Here is an 18,039-nt window from a genome sequence, read left to right as displayed (position 1 = left end):
TATCAAATGGATCCATTTAACATGACTTCACAGCAGTTGTATAGGTTCTTTTTACCCAGTTTGTAGCACATCATACAGACAACTAGAAGTGTTAGCAAGCTCATGTGCCCCCTTAGCAAGTCATCTAGGTCATTGAGGCCAACAAGTGGATGACTTCTGGACTTTGAAATCATTATCCAAGGTTTGAAATAATTTGGCCATAGATGTAGTGACATTTTGGTATGTATGGTAGTATTGGGCTTTGAACTCAGGGCCTTGCATTGCAAAACAGGTGCTTTACCACTCGAGCCACATACTCAGCCCTGTAGTGACATTTTAATGGTGTAAAAATTGTGAATTATTTCTACAATATTTACAAAAATTGTAAATTATTTCTAGAGTATCCAATACCATGGACTGGGGGGAACAAGCAAACAAACAAACAAAACTTGCCTGGCTTAGTCAAGTTATGTCCAAAATATTCTGAGTCTTGCTTAAAATTGCTTCCCATATCTCTTGCAAGGATAAGAACAGCTTCTGAGGATATCTTACAACTTAGCCTTTTTCAGATATTATTTAAAAAGTAATTTAGGTGTTTTGGGTTTTTTTTTAACCCTTTTAAATTTTCTGTGTAGCGCCGGGTCTTGAACTTGACCTGGGCATTGAATTTTAGCTTTTTCGCTCAAGGCTGGTGAGCCATATCTCTACTTTCAGCTGTTTGGTGCTTGATTGGAGTCTGTCTCACAAACTTTCCTGTTTGGATTGGCTTTGAACCTCAATCCTCAGATTTCAACCTTCTGATAAGCTAAGATTACAGGCAAGTGTCATAGGCACCCAGCTTTCCAATTCATTATTTTTACTCCAGTACTTATCAAATGTCTCAACAACCTAGAACAGGTGCAACAAGCTATTAAGTGGATGTGGAGATAAGATCATACCAGCTCCCATGACAAAGAATGGTAATCCCTGGAGAGAGTCCTGATACAGAAAGGATTACCCTCTGATCAACTAGACTGTAAGGCTGTGTGTATGTATGCTTGTCCAGGGCTTGAATTCAGGGCCTGGGTATTGTCCCTGAGCTTCTTTTGCTCAAGGCTAGTATTCTACTACTTGAGACAGTTCTACCTCTGGCTGTGTGTGTGTGTGTGTGTGTGTGTGTGTGCGTGCGTGCGCGCGTGCGTGCGCGCCCTCCTCCAGTCATGAGGCTTGAACTCAGGGCCCGGGCACTGTCCCTGAGCTTTTTTTTGCTCAAGGCTAACATTCTACTGTTTGAGCCACAGCTCCACTTTTGGCCTTTTGGTGATTAATTGGAGTTAAGAGTCTCACGGACTTCCCTATCCAGGCTGGCTTTGAACTGAAGTTTCAAGCATGAGTCACTGGTAACCAGTTTGACAGTTTGAAAAACCTCTTCCTACTAAAGGCTCTGTGGACTAAGGCATTTATAGCACCCCTCCCCAAGGGAGAGCAACCATGGATTTAAAAATAAATTAATCAAGCAGTGTGTGGTGGCTCACCTACCCTACTTGGAGCTACTCAGGAGACTTTAGATCTGAGGATCGAGGTTCAATGCCAGCCCAGACACTAAAGACTGTGAGACTATCTCCAATTAATCACTAGAAAATGGGAAGTGGGGCTGTGGTTCAATGAGTAGGGCTGAAGCCTTGAGCTGAAGAGCACAGGGATAGCACCAGGCCCAGGGGTAGGACAATAGCCTTGAGCTGAAGAGCTTCCAGGCCGACTTCAAGCCCCATACTAGCTTGACTTGGTTATCCTGCCAAACCTCTAACTCAGCATTTTTCTGGCTAATTGGAGATGAGTCTTGTGGACTTTTCTCCCCATGCTGGCTTTAATGATCCTCTAGATCTCAGCCTCTTGGTTATCTGGGATCATAGAAGCAAATCAGTGGAGGCCCACTTCTTCCACCTTGAGGCCAGGGCTCCACTTCAGTTTTCTGGTGGTTAATTGAAAGGCTCCAACCATGATCCTCAAACCTCAGCCTTGTAGCTAGGATTATGGGTATATGCCCCCAGTGTCCGGCCTTCTGGATTCTTCTAAAAGTCCCTTGTAAGTTGTTTTTTTTTTTTTTAAATCTATTTCAGCTGGGAGCAACTTGACATACCTTCCTTCTTAGTTGTCTGAGAGAATGTCACCTTGTCCTGTTTTTAGGATGGCTATTTTTGCTACCCTGTCAGATTACTTCCTTTAATATTATCTTTTATCATGCCTAAGAGCTTTTCTGGGGATTTAACTCATAGCCTCACACATGCTCTTCCACTAAGCCAAACCTCTAGCAGCAATTACAATGGCCATTTCTAATGCTTTTAAATGACCTGCAAGAGGGACGGGATGGGATGTAGGTATGCTCAAGTGGTATATTGTCTGCTTAGCAATTTAGAAGTCTCAGTTCAAAATATCCAGGCCAAAAAAAAAAAGAAAGAAAAAAGACCAGGATCTTTGTGCTACATTGTATTGGGGGATTTTTTTTCTTTTTGTAAATAATCTCTTGTCCTTCCATATGGCCCCTTGGGAATGAAGGTATGTGTAGAGTCTGCCTGTTGGCTCATTTCCTTAACTGACGGAGCATGTTAAGGCTATGAGCTCAGCCTTTGGGGCAGACATACTTGGGAGTAAAGGCCTTCAATAATCCTTATTTTTTTTTTAAGTAACTCTTTAATCTTTAATCTATCAATCTTTATCTACCTTTTTTTTTTTTTTTTTGGTCGTTTTGGGCTTGGATTCTGGGCCTGGGTGCTGTCCCTGAGCTCTTCAGCTCAAGGCTACTGACCTTGAGCCACAGCGCCACTTCTAGTGGTTAACTGGAAATAAGAGTCTCACAGTCTTTAATGCCCAGACTAGCTTTGAACTGGGATCCTCAGATCTCAGCCTCCTGAGTAGCTAGGATTACAAGGGGTGAACTACTGCACCCAGCTTCTATCATTATTTTTGATGCTGATTTTGGGGCTTGAACTTAGGGCCTCTTGCGCTCACTTGGCTTCTTTCACTCAAGGCTGGCACTCTACCACCATTTCTTGATTTTTACTGGTTACAAGTTTGAAGAATTTGTTTCCTTAAGCTGGCTTCTAACCTTGCCCCTTTGGTTCTATTCTCCTTAGTAGTTAGGATTATGGGTATTAGCCATCAGTGCCCACCTTCCCGAATTTGTGTGTATATGTGTATGTGTGTGTGTTTTGTTGTTGTGGGTCTTTGGGGGTGTGTGTGTGTGTTTTGTTGTTGTGGGTCTTTGGGCTTACAGTGAGAAAGCCTTACTTCAGCTCACAGTTCTGGAGGATAACTCAGCCCATGCTCGACTGTGCAATGTTAAGAGTGAACAGCACTTGACAGGAATGTAAAGCAGAGCAGAACTGCTCACCTCCTCAGCTAGGAACGAAAAAGGACAAAGTAATGGGAAAGGTTCCATCATCCCCTCCAAGAGAACAAGCCCACAGTGATTCAATCACCTCCTACATGTACTACCTTCCAAAGGATCCATGGTACCTCCCAATAGTGACATCCAAGGGACCAGGCCCCAACACAAACTGTAAAAATGTAAGATGCTTCTGTACCTATGAGATGGCTAAAGCAGGAAGATGGCTTGAGCCCAGTTTTGTTGTTGTTGTTGTTTTGGTTGTGGTGCTTGAACTCTGAGCGCTGTCCCTCAGTTTTTTTTTTCTTTTTTGGTCGGTCACGGGGCTTGAACTCTGGGCCTGGGTGCTGTCCCTGAGTTTTTCAGCTCAAGGCTACTGCCCCACCCCTGGACCTGGGTGTTGTCCCTAAGTTCTTCAGCTCAAAGCTACTATTCAACCAAGAAAGACACAGATTATCAATAAGATCTTACCATTTTAATTGACTTTAATGATTATTGCTGATCTGCAAGGATTAATATTGCATTCATTAAAAATCATTCAATATAAAATGAACATTTCCTCCCAAGTTGCTTTCCGTATACTCCCTCTGATGCCAGATTTTTTTTTTTTTCCCACAGTGTCCTTTGTTACATGGCTTGACAGAGACAGAGCCCTATTATTCCTACAGACATAGCAAGAGACAGGGGATCAGAGGGCAGCTGGATCTAGACCCCTTCCCTCTAGCAGAGCTGATCCCATGGATACAGTGTTGGCCAGGTTATCTCCCCAGTGGATGTGGTGTTCTGATTGGCTGGTTAAGTGCCCTGGGATAAGGGCTTCAACTGTTAGCATCTACAGAGAAGCAAGCATGGCCACACTGGCAAGAAAAAGGAACTGGGTGGGGTGAAATGGGAGAGGAGAAGGGGAAAAAGTTTTGGCAAGGTATTCATCCCCTGCTAGGAAGCTGCAGGGCAAAAGCTGTTTTAATATTCCTGTTTTTAGCATTTGTTTCTCTGATCAGTGGAGAGAAGTTAAGAATTTCTATTATCTAGCACTAATGCATAGCCCAGCTTTGAAGGACTATAAGCTAGAACCAGTTGAGGATTTAAAATCCTGAATAATTATATACTTAAAGCTTATTTGACCATGCAGAAATGCTGGTAAGCAGGGTGCATGGCATGGATATTGTCTCGATCTTTGAGAAGTTTCTGGGTATTCTTTTGGAGAATAAGCCAGGATGTATTCTGGTTGCTTTCTCTACAGCAAAACTGTTAAGATCTTTGTTCATCAACTTTTTTGTGGATGTGTCAACCAAAAATGGTATCACTTCCGTAAAACAAGCATCAGACAGCAGCTAAAGTCCCAGACATATACATTTTACTGTGGCCCCATTTATCATTCTTCTATCTACACTTACCTCCCTTTAAATATTTTAGGTTGCAGAAGCACAGCTGACCAAAAATTTGCTCTTAAGGGACAAACTCTAAAGATAGAGCTCACTGTGTTTATACTGAGTGATGGCTCAAGAAATTTGCCTTCAGCATAAGCTGTATGGGGCATGGCAGAAACAATTTGCTTATGGCTCCAGTTCACTGATGCTATAAAAATGATGAGCTAGAAACAGAGAGACTCATCAGAGTTTGAGACTACAGTTTCTCTAGACTCAACTCTCCACGCTTTACTTCAAAGGTTCAAAAGAGAAATTGATAACTGACCACCTGAGCATTTCCTCAGTGTTAACACTAAAATTTTCCTTAATTAAAAAGTAAAACAAAACAACAGAAATAAATGGTAGGGGACAAAGTTCCACTTGATACAATGTAGTCTGTTAAGTAGTAGAAAAATGAGACAGTGGAGGCTGGGTGGCACCCAGGCCGGGAGGCTGCTGCATCTTCACAGGCAGTCCTCCCAGGGGCATTCTCTGAAGCCCACCCCTTACCTTCACACAGAGCAAAGGCCAGGAACTGCTAAGGAAAATTGACATGCACCACCTACATCTACCTGGCAGGTAGCTATTATTCCTGCTCCTCTGAAGAAGTGAAAGAGCCCGGATTTCAGCAGCTAATAAATGGGCTCTTTTAAGGCAATTTAGACATTGCAGATTGTTCCACATAAAAGGTACCTTAGCATTTCCTATTAACAAGGTACCTCATCATGACTAAAGTCCCCAGAAATGGTAGTGAAATGATCACCTTTCTGGGCTGGAAAAGTAAAATCCTTGACTGACTAGGAGGGGAGGAAACCCGAATCCCAGGCTCAATGAAGGAACCTTGAAGCCACGTTCCTGTATGGTCTGTAAAACTTGGATAATGAGATGAAAAGAAAACCAAAACAAAAAATGACAATATAGAAAAAAATCAACAGGAAAGGAATAAAAAGAAAATAAAAAGTTATCTTAAAAAATATTTCTTTTAGAGTTGTGGGTTCATATGGACTGGTTGTTGGTAATATGGTCCGTTAGTATCTGTAAGGAAAAAGATGGACCAGTTAACATATGTTCCACGTGAGATATCCAACAGAAGAAGCAGAAACAGAGCACCTTTCATAGGGCCCTTCCTGACCCAGGCAGGGTATTCCCATAGGTAATCAATCATAGGTACCATTTGTCTTTGACAATACCATTTGTGGCATTTCTTTCTAATGTAAGTCAATGGCTTCAACCCTGACTATGCATTAGAATAATGTGGGGAGCTTTTACAAGACAAGTTTGCTAGACCTTCATCCCAGACCAAATACATCAGTCGTTGGGGTGAGATTCAAGCCCCACAGATTCATCACTCTGTTCAGCATCTACCACAGTTTTTTTTTACCTACCCAGTTAATTTCTTGGAATCAGTCCAGAGATAGTGTAAGCACTCTTCATCATGGAACCCCACCCCCAACCACCCCTGTTAACTTGAAGAATTCTTATTCTTTTCTTTTTTTTTTGGTGGGACTTGGTGCTTGAACTCTGGGCCTGGGTGCTGTCCTCAGGCTCTTCAGCTTAAGGCTACCACCCTATCCCTGGGCCTGGACATTGTCCCAGAGCTCTTTAGCTCGAGGCTACCACTCTACCCTTGAGCTAAGATCCACTTCCCATTTTCAAGAGGTTAATTGGAGATAAGAGTCTCAGGTCCTTTTGTGCCTGGGCTGGCTTTGAACCTTGATCCTCAGATCTCAGCCTCCTGAGTAGCTAGGATGACAGGTTTGAACCACAGCGCCCAACTTTCTTATTCTTTTTAAAAAATTAGGTATAGCAGCTGGTCTTTGCTGCTGGGTGCCAGTGGCTCATGCCTGTAATCCTAGCTACTCAGGAGACTAAGATCTGAGGATCAGGGTTTGAAGCCATCTGGGCAGACAAACAAAAACCCAAGAGACTATCTCCAATTAACTAGCAAAAAACCTGGAAATGGAGCTGTGACTCAAATGGTAGAGAGTCAGATTTGAACAAGAAAACTAAGGGACACTACCTAGGCTCTAAGTTAAAGCCCCCAGCATTAGCATGCATTCCTGTGTGCACACACGCTCACATGTATGCACACGCACACGCACACAAACACGCACACACACAATAAAAAAAAAAAAAAGAAAAAAGCTGGTTGGCTATGCTGGTTATTTCATTAAAGAACTCTTCACTGCTTTCCCCAAGTTACCTGTAATAATTAGGTTTGAATGGCCCATTTTTGTTGAGTCCCAGGTATTTTGCTTGGTCATCTGTCAGCTCTGTCAGGTGGGCATCAAAAGATGGCAGGTGCAAGCTGGCAACATACTCATCTAGGAGGAAGCAGCAGGGGAGCAGACTCCTTGTCAAATATGCCTCTTAGGCATGCCTACCCTTATGTTCATTGGAAGCTTTTTGAGGTAGACGAAAGATGAAATAACTTCAAAAGAATCTACAAGTTGAAATACATGCTAAACCTGATTTGTAAAGGCTTCAAACTTCAGGATCATGGATTTCTAAGGTAGCTCACACAAACTGCTTTTCCATAGATAAGCCTGACTTTAATGAGAATATTAATTTAAAAAGTCAATCTGAAACAAGGCACTGGAGGAGAGCAAGTTTGTATTTTTATTTTTGGTTTGGTTTGTTCTTTAGCTTAAAGTGAGGCCATTTTGGGGGGCTGGCCCCAGGAGATGAGATGGTAAGAGGGTACTATGTAAAAAGGCCAAGGTCAGCAATGGAACACTTGTATAAACAAAGCATGGCTGTCCTCTGGGGTGACAGAGGATAGATCAAAACCAATCTGCTAATCAAGAATGAGATGGGGTAAAAGGCTCAGGCTCTATCAGTTGCTCTGGAAAGTTTACTGCCTTCCAAAGGTTACTGTAGAAGAAGAGCATCATCTACACCTTACATCGTACTAAGCACTGTTGTTCACTAGTTACAGTACTTTCTATACTTCTGTAATGTACATAGTATCATTCTCACTTTACTGATCAAGTAACAGAGGTGCACTGATCTCCTAAGATCAATCTACTAGTATTCACTAGAAGAAAAGACAGAACCTGGACTCTGAAACTAGTATTCCTCAACCAACAGGGGATACACCACTTTTCACTCACCCATTTTCTTAGGAAGCAAGTATACATCCTGTTTGTATCGCCCCTCAGGTGCATTATAGAGTTCTATCAGTGCCAGAGCCTAGGGTGGGAAAAGGAGGGCCAGAAGACAAAAATAGTTCTTAGACAGGGACATAAAAATAAAACTAGTTTTAACAGGAATTTAAGGTAAGCACTGCAGTAACCTGCCAAATGACAACACCCAGGTCTCTGCCTATAAGAAATGCCAGCACATACCCTAAGACAGTTAGTTGGTTTACCAGCTGATAAAAGAACAAACTAAAAACAGAGAAAAAGCTGGAACAGGATATTCTCAACTGGACAGCCAAGTCAGACACAAATGCTAAATGATCCTTTCTTCCTTCCTTGTTATTTGATGAGCCAGGGTTTCACTATGTAGCCCAGGCCCACCTTGAATTTAAGATCTTTCTACCATGGATTGCTAATTGCTAAGATTATAGGCATGTACAACCACAGAGTTTTCACTAATAACTTTATTTTTTGGTTGGTTATGGGGCTTGAACTCAAGAGCCTGGGCTCTGTCCCTGAGTTTTTTGTCCTAGCATTCTATACTTTGAGCCACAGTTCCACTTCTGGTTTTCTGGTGGCTAACTAGAGATAAGCCTTATGAGTCCTTGATCCTCAGCTCTCCACCTCCTGAATAGCATGATTATAGGTAGGAGTTATCATTGTCTGGCTCACTAATGACTCTTTTCTATATTAGAAAAGGTCTAAGTTTCAAAAAGACACACATACTCATGCACACACACACATGCAGCTCACTAAGAATGTAGTGCAGCACTCGCATTAGAGCTCTGATCTATGCCTAGCTCTGCACTCTGCATGTTTCAGTACAGAAAATATAGGAATGCTGCCATATACCTGTGTTGTGGCTGTGATGGATAGAACAAAGGTGGGAACTGTGGAGCAGCTCAAATTGAGCAGGCGACCCTAGGAGACAAAAAAACCCTTTTCTCAGAGTCCAGTGGAAAAATAAAGAAGCAAATGCCTTTATACCCACGTGGCAGAGGAAGACTATAGGTTTTTAGTCCATGTTCAACAAACACACTGAGTATGAAAGGCTCACAATCATTTACGGTCAGGGAATTTTTCTGGACTGTTTCTCTTTTAGAGACTAGAGCATTTGAGAAATAAACCTCTGTATAGAGACAGAATTCAGAAAAACTCAGGCTCAATATTTTCTTCTGCCTCCCCTTACTCCGTGGATCTCCCTCCCTTCCAGTTTCTTGCATGTGTACCTCAGCCAGGAGGACGACACGTTTGCCATCTGGCCAGATGACATGATCCACCTGAGAACGAACTCGCTCCCAGGTCAGCTCGGGAGTGCGGAGGCTGGTCTGAAAGGAAGAAGACACCACTGACAGTGGCTCTAAGGGAAGGCAGAGGAGAAAGGCATAGCAACTACTGGGGGAAGCCTCACCACATCGATTTCTGTGTTGGAGTGGCCCATATTACACACAATGCAACTGTTTTTCATACGGTCCAAGTGCTCACGTGTGACTACATTCTTATTTCCTGAAAGTAAAGATGGTGGAATGACAAATGAGATGCTGGGCAGCAAAGGCATGGATTAGCTTTCAGTGCGAACATGGGAGAGACCTGGCAGTAAGGAGCCTGTTCACTTCTTTGGCTCCATTATTTGGGTTAAAGATCAAGTAGTATAAAAAGGGCTTTTTCCTTTGAAAGACATATTCAGGTTTTGATGCTCACTCTGGGGCTGGAACTTCAAAAGTACAGGTTTCACCTTCCATGTCCGAAAGTCAGTCTGGTTCCTTTTGAGGTTCTGCCTTGGAGTAAGCATTTTTCCCGATGCACTGTTGCTGACTCTTACCTGTGCAAGTTATTACAACATCGACTTGCCGAATGACTTCATTTAACTTCACCACCCTGAAGCCATCCATGCTGGAAGAAAAGGAAGAAACACTGAGCAAAACAAAGAGGCAGTTGGGGCAATGAGGAGGATGACAATGGTCTCAAACTTCACAAACTGGTTTCAAAATTAAACAACAAAATCCTCTTCTAGAGTTAAAGTGCTATCTCCAGGGAGAGTGGGGGGTGGGGCAGGAATAAACTGGGTTAAACTAAACACGCAGGCTTTCTTTAACCCTAAGACTCCATCCAGGAAGAGAAAATGCCAACAAGTTCTAGTAAACTCCCAGGATTAGCACGAAAGGAACAAAGCAATCCTAGTCTTCTCATCCCTTGGATATTTGGGCAAAAAATGACTAATAGAATCAACCACAAACTTTCAGAACAAGCCTGACGGTATTATCTACACTCTATCCTTACCAGGCCTGCAGAGCACAGATGGGGTCGATTTCTGTGATGTAGACAATTGCTCCCAGGGCCTTGAGAGCAGCACAGCAGCCCTTTCCTACCTGTAGAATATAAGAAAGGGCCGGTTGCCAGGTCCACTGAGGCACGGGCACTAGGGCAGGTAGGCTCTTTGGGAGACAGGAGTTAACTTCTGGGTATCACCAATTATCTAGTGAGCCCTTGTGGGAAACTACAAATCAAAGCAGAAAACAGACCTAGATCATGTTGTGAACCTCAGTGAAAGAGGTCATTTAGTGGTTTGGGTAACTGTAACCATCAAAGAAACAAGACCAAGCAAGTTAGAAATTGCTTGGGATAGTTTGATAGAAAAGATTTTTTTTTAATTAAAGAATTTATTAACATTGATTTACATCATATTACAAGTGATGTGCTTAACAAACAAGCATTCAAGAAGGGAATCTCTAAAATGATTTTTTTTTAAATCACAAATATGAACTCAGAACCTTGTGCTCATGAGCCATGTATTCTACTGCTTCTCCTCCAGCCTTAAAACTTCTTAATTTATTACTGCAGAAAATCTGGTAACTCTCATTTGCAATGTTATCTATGCAAAGATAGTCTAGCAGTCCAAGTTTTATTTTACTTTATTTTTTGCCAGTCCTAGGGCTTGAATTTAGGGCCTGAGTACTGGTCCTTGGGCTTTCTCAAAGCTAGAACTCTACCACATGAGCCACAGCCTCACTTCTGGCTTTTTTCTATATGTGGTACTGAGGAATGGAACCAGGGTCTTTGTGCATGCTAGGCCCAAACTCCAGGTCCTAGCAGCCCAATTTCTATGGGTTACTGCTGAACACAGTATTGTCTCCTGAAACCTGCTCCAGTTTAGGGATGTTTGGCCACATGCCACTTCTGATTCTACCAATAATTACACCCAAAAGTAACTTGTGGAGCTAAAATTCTACATTCACTTGAATTCTATCTCATTAAAGTTTATTGTTATAATTGGGGGGGAGTTAATATTTCCTTCTATAAGACAAACTGATAATATCTATAAACTCCATTTATTCTATCCTACTCACAGATCTGAATGAAAGATGCTTTGCTTTGGTTTGAGAAATATCTAAAATCATGTTGTGATTCTGGCAAGTGATTTACACTGAAAGCACAGGTCTCCTTCACCCAGTATTTCCATTAAGTCTGTTGAAGACAAGACACTGAGGCCCAGTTATTTACCTCACCATAGCCACACACCACCACTTGTTTCCCACCAAACATCACATCTGTGGTCCTCTTCAGGCTGTGGAAACAGACAAGGGCTCAACTCAAACATTATTAGCTCAACTCAGTCCCTCCACACAAGTTATGGGTAGAGCAATGCTCAGGAGAACTTCAATTGGAAGTTGATTGAGCTTGTATAGAACAGGCCCCATAATAAACTTTTTTTTTTGTCCTGTGCTGGTCCCAGGGCTTGGACTTAGGGCCAAGGCCGAGGCTCTGTTCCTGATTTTTAGCTCAAGGTTAGCATTCTACTACTTGAGCCATAACTTCACTTCAGGCTTTTTGCTAGTTAACTCCAAATAAGAATCTCATAGATTTTCCTGCTGGACTGGTTTTGAACTGCAATCCTCAGATTTCAAATCTCCTGAATATCTAGGATGACAGGTATGAGCTGCTTGTTCCTAGCTCTTTGAACCTTCAAAGGCAAAGGAAAACCAGGGGATAAAACTGCAGTGACAACACTATAACCAAATCTAGTCGGTTCCCTTTAACTTTGAATATATGTACATTTCAACCTACCCATCCAAAATGGATTCTCGGCAGCAGTACAAGTTATCAAACTTCTGTTTGGTAACAGAATCATTGACATTCATGGCCGGAACACAGAGCTTCCCAGCTTTGGAGAGCTGATAGAGCCTGAAGGAAGAAGAGGCCACAAAAACAAAAACACCAACGTTAGCTGCTAAAACATAATACAGGACAAAATCTGTCTAATTCTCTTCAAGTTTCACATTGCCCTCCCCAGTCTTATTTGCTGCCCAAGGCTATTAGTAAATATGGTTATGTCCTTGTCATTCTCCTTACTTTTCATCTTCTTCTCCCTCTGCCCTTTAATTTCTGAAGAAAAATAAAATGCTTTCAATGAAAGTAATTTAATTCCCTTCCACACAGGGAATGTGGTATCTTTAGGCCAGCATTTTTTACATCTTTTAGAAGCCCGTGCCTTCTTCTGATAAACCAAGATTACACTGATTCTAATGTGTTTTCCTGCGACCCCAACTGAGAAACACATTCACACACATTTTAGGTATTTTCAACAAGTTGAGATGTTTTTGCCCAGTTATTTTTTTGTAGTATGTATAACATGTAACTTTACAATAGAACTTTTCCCCACATTTAAATATAAAATTGCAACACAATAGAGTAACAGTTTTTCGAGATACACTCTTCCCCTACTTTCTGGCCCCCCAAACTACCAAGAATTACTCAGTGGAGTAAATGGGGGAGAAATCCACGTGAACGCTTTTTTTTTTGTTTTGTTTTGAGCTACCTTGATTTCTCAAAAGTAAAAACTCAGTTTTATCTAGTGTAAACAACTCCCATTCAGATACTACAAGTCTGAAACATAGCCCTAAAGCCTGAGAGAGACCAGAAGAATTGGCTGAGGCAAGGACACAAGGGCAGCTACTCCAGAATCTGTTACCTGTGAACACCAGTCACGCTCTCTTCCACAATGCCTCGGATCTTCTTAAACACGTTTGGATACTTCTTATAAACCCAGTGGGTTAAGTCTCCCCCATCATCCAGGATCTACAGAACAGCCAGAAGACTTCTATGGGCATTCAGGCTGCTAAAGCTAGGGGGAAACTTTGAGCCCACTTTCTGCCCTAGTAAGAGAGCCCTGCATGTTTTGGAAGAGCACTTCTGAGAGCTCCACAGAGAAAGTTTAGACAGTGGAAATACAGTAAAATCTGTTGGTGCAAAGCAGTTCAAAAGGATTCTTTGATGGAGAGTTACTATTTTTCTTTTTAAATTCCTTTGTTTTTTGGGGGGGAGGGGATAGCCTCTCACTGTGTGCCTATCTATGCTGGTCTCAAATTCCTGAAGTCAACTGGTCCTCCCACCTTAGCCTCCCAAGTATTGTAATTGTAGGCATGTGTCACCATGCCTGGCTACAGTGAAGAGTGTTAAGTTAATATTTAGCTTCAAGTCTTAAAACATATAGCCCCTTTGAATGCAAAAGGAGAGTTGGGATAGGAAGGAAAAGAGCTAAATATACTACTCTAAAGAAGGACTGTATCATTTCCTTCTATTTTATTCTGCTATGTTTGAGTTATGAGTTCAGCTAGTCTTACCCTTCCCCCATCTTTCCATTCAGTACTCAGACCGATTCTTTTTATTTTTTTTGGTGCTGAGAATTGAACCCAGGGCCTTGTGCATCTCAGATCCATTTTGAATATATTATCATGCTCGTAACACTTTAGCAACAGTTAGTGTGTAAACCAAACATCCAAAACATATTTAGGGAACCATGCTTTGAGGGAAAAAAGGAAATAAATCTATAGTCAAAGTGTGGGATGGGCATGAATCATTACCATGTTGGCCTGCCACCCATCCATGTTCACACAGCGGTCAATACACCACCAGAAATCATCTTCTGACTCGCCCTTCCAAGCGAACACTGCAACTCCTATAGACAGAAATAAGTCACTTAGTTCTTACTTTGAGGGAGTGTCCTATACCAGATTCTGAGATTCTTCCTAAGTAGAACAAAGAGTCAATCAAAATATTACTTTAGTCAAAGAATCATAAAAGTTACTGTCTTTAGGCCATTTTATACTTAGAACTCCATCCTACCTAAAGATATAAAATCAAGTGGAAAGCAATATAAAGTTGTTCTCTGGAGTATCATATATATTAGCAAACCCCTTGAAATAATTAAAAGTTCAATGTTAGGAAAATATGAAGTAAAATTACAGGTCATATGGATATTAATAATGTGTTAGTTTTCAGTGATGAGGAATTCTGAAAACATCAGATTATAAAACTATATGCATACTTTTATCTCATCTATGTAAATTAAAAAATTTTGCCATGAGGGGCTATGAAATGAGATTATGGAATTATTTTTGGAAAACTTAGTCTACAATAAATATTGATCAGATCAGAATAAGCAACGCAAGAGTATTATAAAGTTAGTTTATGAAGATCTTAGGAAAATGGGAAGTCTTCAAAGAAGCTTCATGGTGATTTTTCTCCTAAACATTTCAACAATAAAAATTATTTTATATTTAAAACTCAGCAGTAATGATGACAATTTCAGTACAATATTGAATACCAAATAGTCTAATGATCTATCAATTTAAAAAAGGCATTGCTTACTTGGCTTTTTTCTCTCAAAACTGTTTAGACTTTTGGTGAAAAGAGATTAGCTGAGCTCACATAGCTTAACATTTGTTCTCATCCATTTAACACTTCTTCATTGTCCTTATTTAAAAAAATCATTTTTCTTTTTTTTTTGGTCCAGTTCTGAGGCTTGAACTCAGGGCCTGGGCACTGTCTTTGAGCTTTCTCAAGGCTAGCATTCTACCATTTGAACCATAGCACCACTTCTGGCCCTTTCTGTGTAGGTGGTACGGCAAGCGCTCTATGACGAGGTCACATTCCCAGTCCTCAAAGATTTTTTTTTTTGGCCAGTCATGGGGCTTGAACTCTGGGCCTGGGCACTGTCTCTGAACTCTTTCAGTTTAAGGCTATCACCCTACCCCTTGAACCTCAGCGCCACTTCTGGCTTTCTAGTGGTTAATTGAAGATTGGAGTCTCACAGACTTTAGTGCCTGGCTCAAAGATAATTTTTAATGACGAAATACTATTTTGCCAGATTTTATTATCCATGTTCTTCCTGTTGATGGTTTTATCATTGCACAAAATTTTACAGGCCCTAGACATACATGATGTAATGATTCTTTCTTTCTCTTTTTCTCTCTCTCTCTCTCTCTCTCTCTCTGTCTCTCTCTCTGTCTCTGTCTCTCTCTTTCTTTCTTTCTTTCTTTCTTTCTTTCTTTCTTTCTTTCTTTCTTTCTTTCTTTCTTCCTTTTCTTTCTTTCTTTATGCATGCCAGTCCTGGGGGTTGAACATAGGGCCTGGGCACTATCCTTGGGCTTTCTCAAGGCAGGAGCTCTTCCACTTGAGCCACAGTACCATTTCCGTCTTTTTCTGTGTATGTGGTACTGAGGAATGGAACCTGGATCTTCATGCATGCTAGGCAAGCACTCTACCACTAGGCCAAACTCCAGCCCATGTAATGACACTTTTTGATAGAGCAAAGTTATGTTTAGATAAGTAACTTGAGGAAGAGTTGGTTAAAAAAATAAATAAAAAGCTGAATTTACCAGCCTCAGCCAGCGCTGCAGCCACTTCATTCTGAGTTGAATAGATGTTGCAAGCAGACCAGCGGCACTGAGCCCCAAGGGCACAAAGTGTCTCAATCAATACCTGTGTGGATGTATAGGAACATAGGGTGAGGAAGAGGAGGGCCATCCAGCAGTGGGGTGCAAACTTTGGTAGAACAAATTAACTCTGCAGCAAGAGCTGCCATTGTGGGGAAGTTAGATAGGGTGTAACCCAGCTGGGTGGCACAGTGGTACTTAGCTATACCCAAAAGACTTCCTAGAAGTCTAAGCATTTTGATGATGATATTTGAGATCTTCCAAAGTTGGCTTTGCTAAAATGAGTACACTAATATAAACAAAGATAAAATACCACATTATTATGTAACATGGATTCTAATTGATAGTTGGAGGGTGGCTCAAAAAGGGAAGTTTTTTCCCCCCCCAAACTGTCTCTTTTTTCCCCTTCTTAGAAGTCTTATTTTCTTCCAGAAAACTCACCGCTGTCTGGGCTGTGATGTGTGTACAGCCCACTATTTTAGCACCAGCCAAGGGCTTCTCCCCCTGTGCACGTTTCCTGAGTGAAATCAGAGCAGACATGTCTGTGGAAGAACAGAGATCTGAGCCAGGTCTGCATTGCCAATGTCATGCACGCCTGCCCAGCCACAGCCATGGCTGGGCTAGATCTGCTGAGGTACTGTCAGATGAGGAAAACAGACCAACAAAAAACAAAAACACAACTCAAAAACCAAGAACCACCAGGCATAATTCCCTGATGACTAGAAGCTTCAGTAAAGTAGCAGCAGAGAGTTGTCATGGAACCACTTGGCAGTCTTTCTTCTTTTGCTGCTTCTACTTTACATATGGAAAAGAAACTCTCAAAACTGACCAAAATAGATGACTTTCACCATCTATCCATGAGAGGAGAACTAGTTATAGCACAAGCTATAATTAATTAATTCCAAACCTAACCACCAGATCAGGATGAATGTCTTTGTCTTCACTAGAAGCCACCTGCTTCTATTTTCCTCTGCTGTATTACCTTATCCTGTAAGTCTGCTTAGTTTCTCTATCCCTTTCCCAGAAAAGACCATGCCTTCAAGGTACAAATATCACAACAGTAAAGAGCTTCCTGAATAGAGAAACCAAGATTTAACTGCCAGTCACTTTTACTTTGCTCCAGCAGAGGGTGCTCTGGACCAAAGGAGACTCAAGGCTACCATATCCTTGGCTTAGAACCCTCCCACATCAGCTGCTTTTGGGAAAACTGAGTCTTGGGGATTGGCAACTCAGGAAGATCCCACATACCTATTAACTATTCCATGATCTAGGACTTGCTGACTTGCACTGTAGATCTCTGAATGTGGTGTCATGAGGCAGGAAAACAAACTACACCAAGTGTGGTCATCACATGCTGAGACCAGAAGAAGGGAAAACAAGAACAAAAATTCTGGGGCTGAAGCTCCATACTAAGAGGAATATTTATTCAAAAGCCCAGGCAACTGTCTTTCCCCAAACTACTTTCAAGTTAGCTCTCAAGCCATAAATTGTTTCAGTTCTGATAAGCAATAAGAGAACTGCATCTGGTTCTCTGCCCATTCTGTTTCATTACCTTGCTCTGCAATTTCAATCTCCCGGCGTCCAAATTCTGCCTGCTTGATGTTCTTCACACAGAAATTGCTGCTGCCCTTAGAGTTGGTTTGCTGCTTTTCTCGAGGGGAAACCTCATCATCAGAGCTATCTGTGTAGGATGCAGCTAGAGCCAGTAAAGAAAGCGGAATAGAACAATCTCAATGGTCCCAATTCTACAGAGTGCCACACCCAAGGGACTGTCATTTAAGTCAAGCAAACACTTAATTGGAGCTCCCTTTTACGTCACTCAGCTGAACCCTTTCACGAACAGAACTGCTGGTGCATCTCTCTGCTGCAGCTCTTTTGCACACCCCTAGGATACTCTGTACTAGTGCCTGTGATGAGGGGCATAGATCCTAGTCCTGCCTGCATCACCTGTGGTGATCCCACGAAAGAGGTAGCTGGCTAGCAAGGAAATGCTATTTCTATAGAACACTTGTCCTTATAATTTAAACATTTATCTGAATCACATAGAATGTCTAAACACAGATACCTAGGTGCCACAGCCAGTATCTCATTTGGTAAATTTCAGGAGGTACCCCTAAACTGATATTTTCATTATATTCCCAGGTTCTACTAATGCTATTGGTCAGAGAATCCACTTAACTCTGTCTGGGCACTGTCCCTGAGCAAATCAGCTCAAGGGTACCATTCTGTCTCTGGGCCTGGGCATTGGTTGTCCCTGACCTCTTCATCTCTACCCTAGGGCCAAGCCCCACTTCCCATTTTCTAGAGTTTAATTGGAGTTAAAAGTCTCTGTCCTTTAGTGCCTGGGCTGGCTTTGAACCTTGATCCTCAGATCTCAGCCTCCTGAGTAGCTAGGATTACAGGCATGAGCCACTGTGCTCAGCACAAGGTAC

General features: G+C 41.8%; 1 protein-coding gene across 1 annotated transcript in view; it reads right to left on the bottom strand.

Moving 5' to 3' along the window:
• Positions 1-5,677: 5,677 nt before the first annotated feature.
• Ahcyl1 (adenosylhomocysteinase like 1) overlaps positions 5,678-18,039 on the bottom strand; it is a 39,471-nt gene continuing 27,109 nt past the window's right edge. The window contains exons 3-17 of the mRNA XM_090334381.1: positions 17,160-17,303; positions 16,049-16,149; positions 15,551-15,653; positions 13,754-13,848; positions 12,862-12,968; positions 11,958-12,074; positions 11,394-11,457; positions 10,173-10,261; positions 9,715-9,785; positions 9,304-9,398; positions 9,122-9,220; positions 8,745-8,813; positions 7,866-7,944; positions 6,956-7,076; positions 5,678-5,787 (exon numbers count right to left, since the gene is read on the bottom strand). Coding sequence (XP_090190507.1) covers positions 5,781-5,787; positions 6,956-7,076; positions 7,866-7,944; positions 8,745-8,813; positions 9,122-9,220; positions 9,304-9,398; positions 9,715-9,785; positions 10,173-10,261; positions 11,394-11,457; positions 11,958-12,074; positions 12,862-12,968; positions 13,754-13,848; positions 15,551-15,653; positions 16,049-16,149; positions 17,160-17,303 — 1,361 coding nt within the window. The 3' untranslated portion in view covers positions 5,678-5,780. The remainder of the gene's footprint in view (positions 5,788-6,955; positions 7,077-7,865; positions 7,945-8,744; positions 8,814-9,121; positions 9,221-9,303; positions 9,399-9,714; positions 9,786-10,172; positions 10,262-11,393; positions 11,458-11,957; positions 12,075-12,861; positions 12,969-13,753; positions 13,849-15,550; positions 15,654-16,048; positions 16,150-17,159; positions 17,304-18,039) is intronic.

Source organism: Megascapheus bottae, chromosome 6 (assembly GCF_031878675.1).
Source record: "Megascapheus bottae isolate mThoBot1 chromosome 6, mThoBot2.hap1, whole genome shotgun sequence".
Lineage (NCBI taxonomy): Eukaryota > Metazoa > Chordata > Mammalia > Rodentia > Geomyidae > Megascapheus > Megascapheus bottae.
This window is presented reverse-complemented; position numbering and strand designations above follow the sequence as displayed.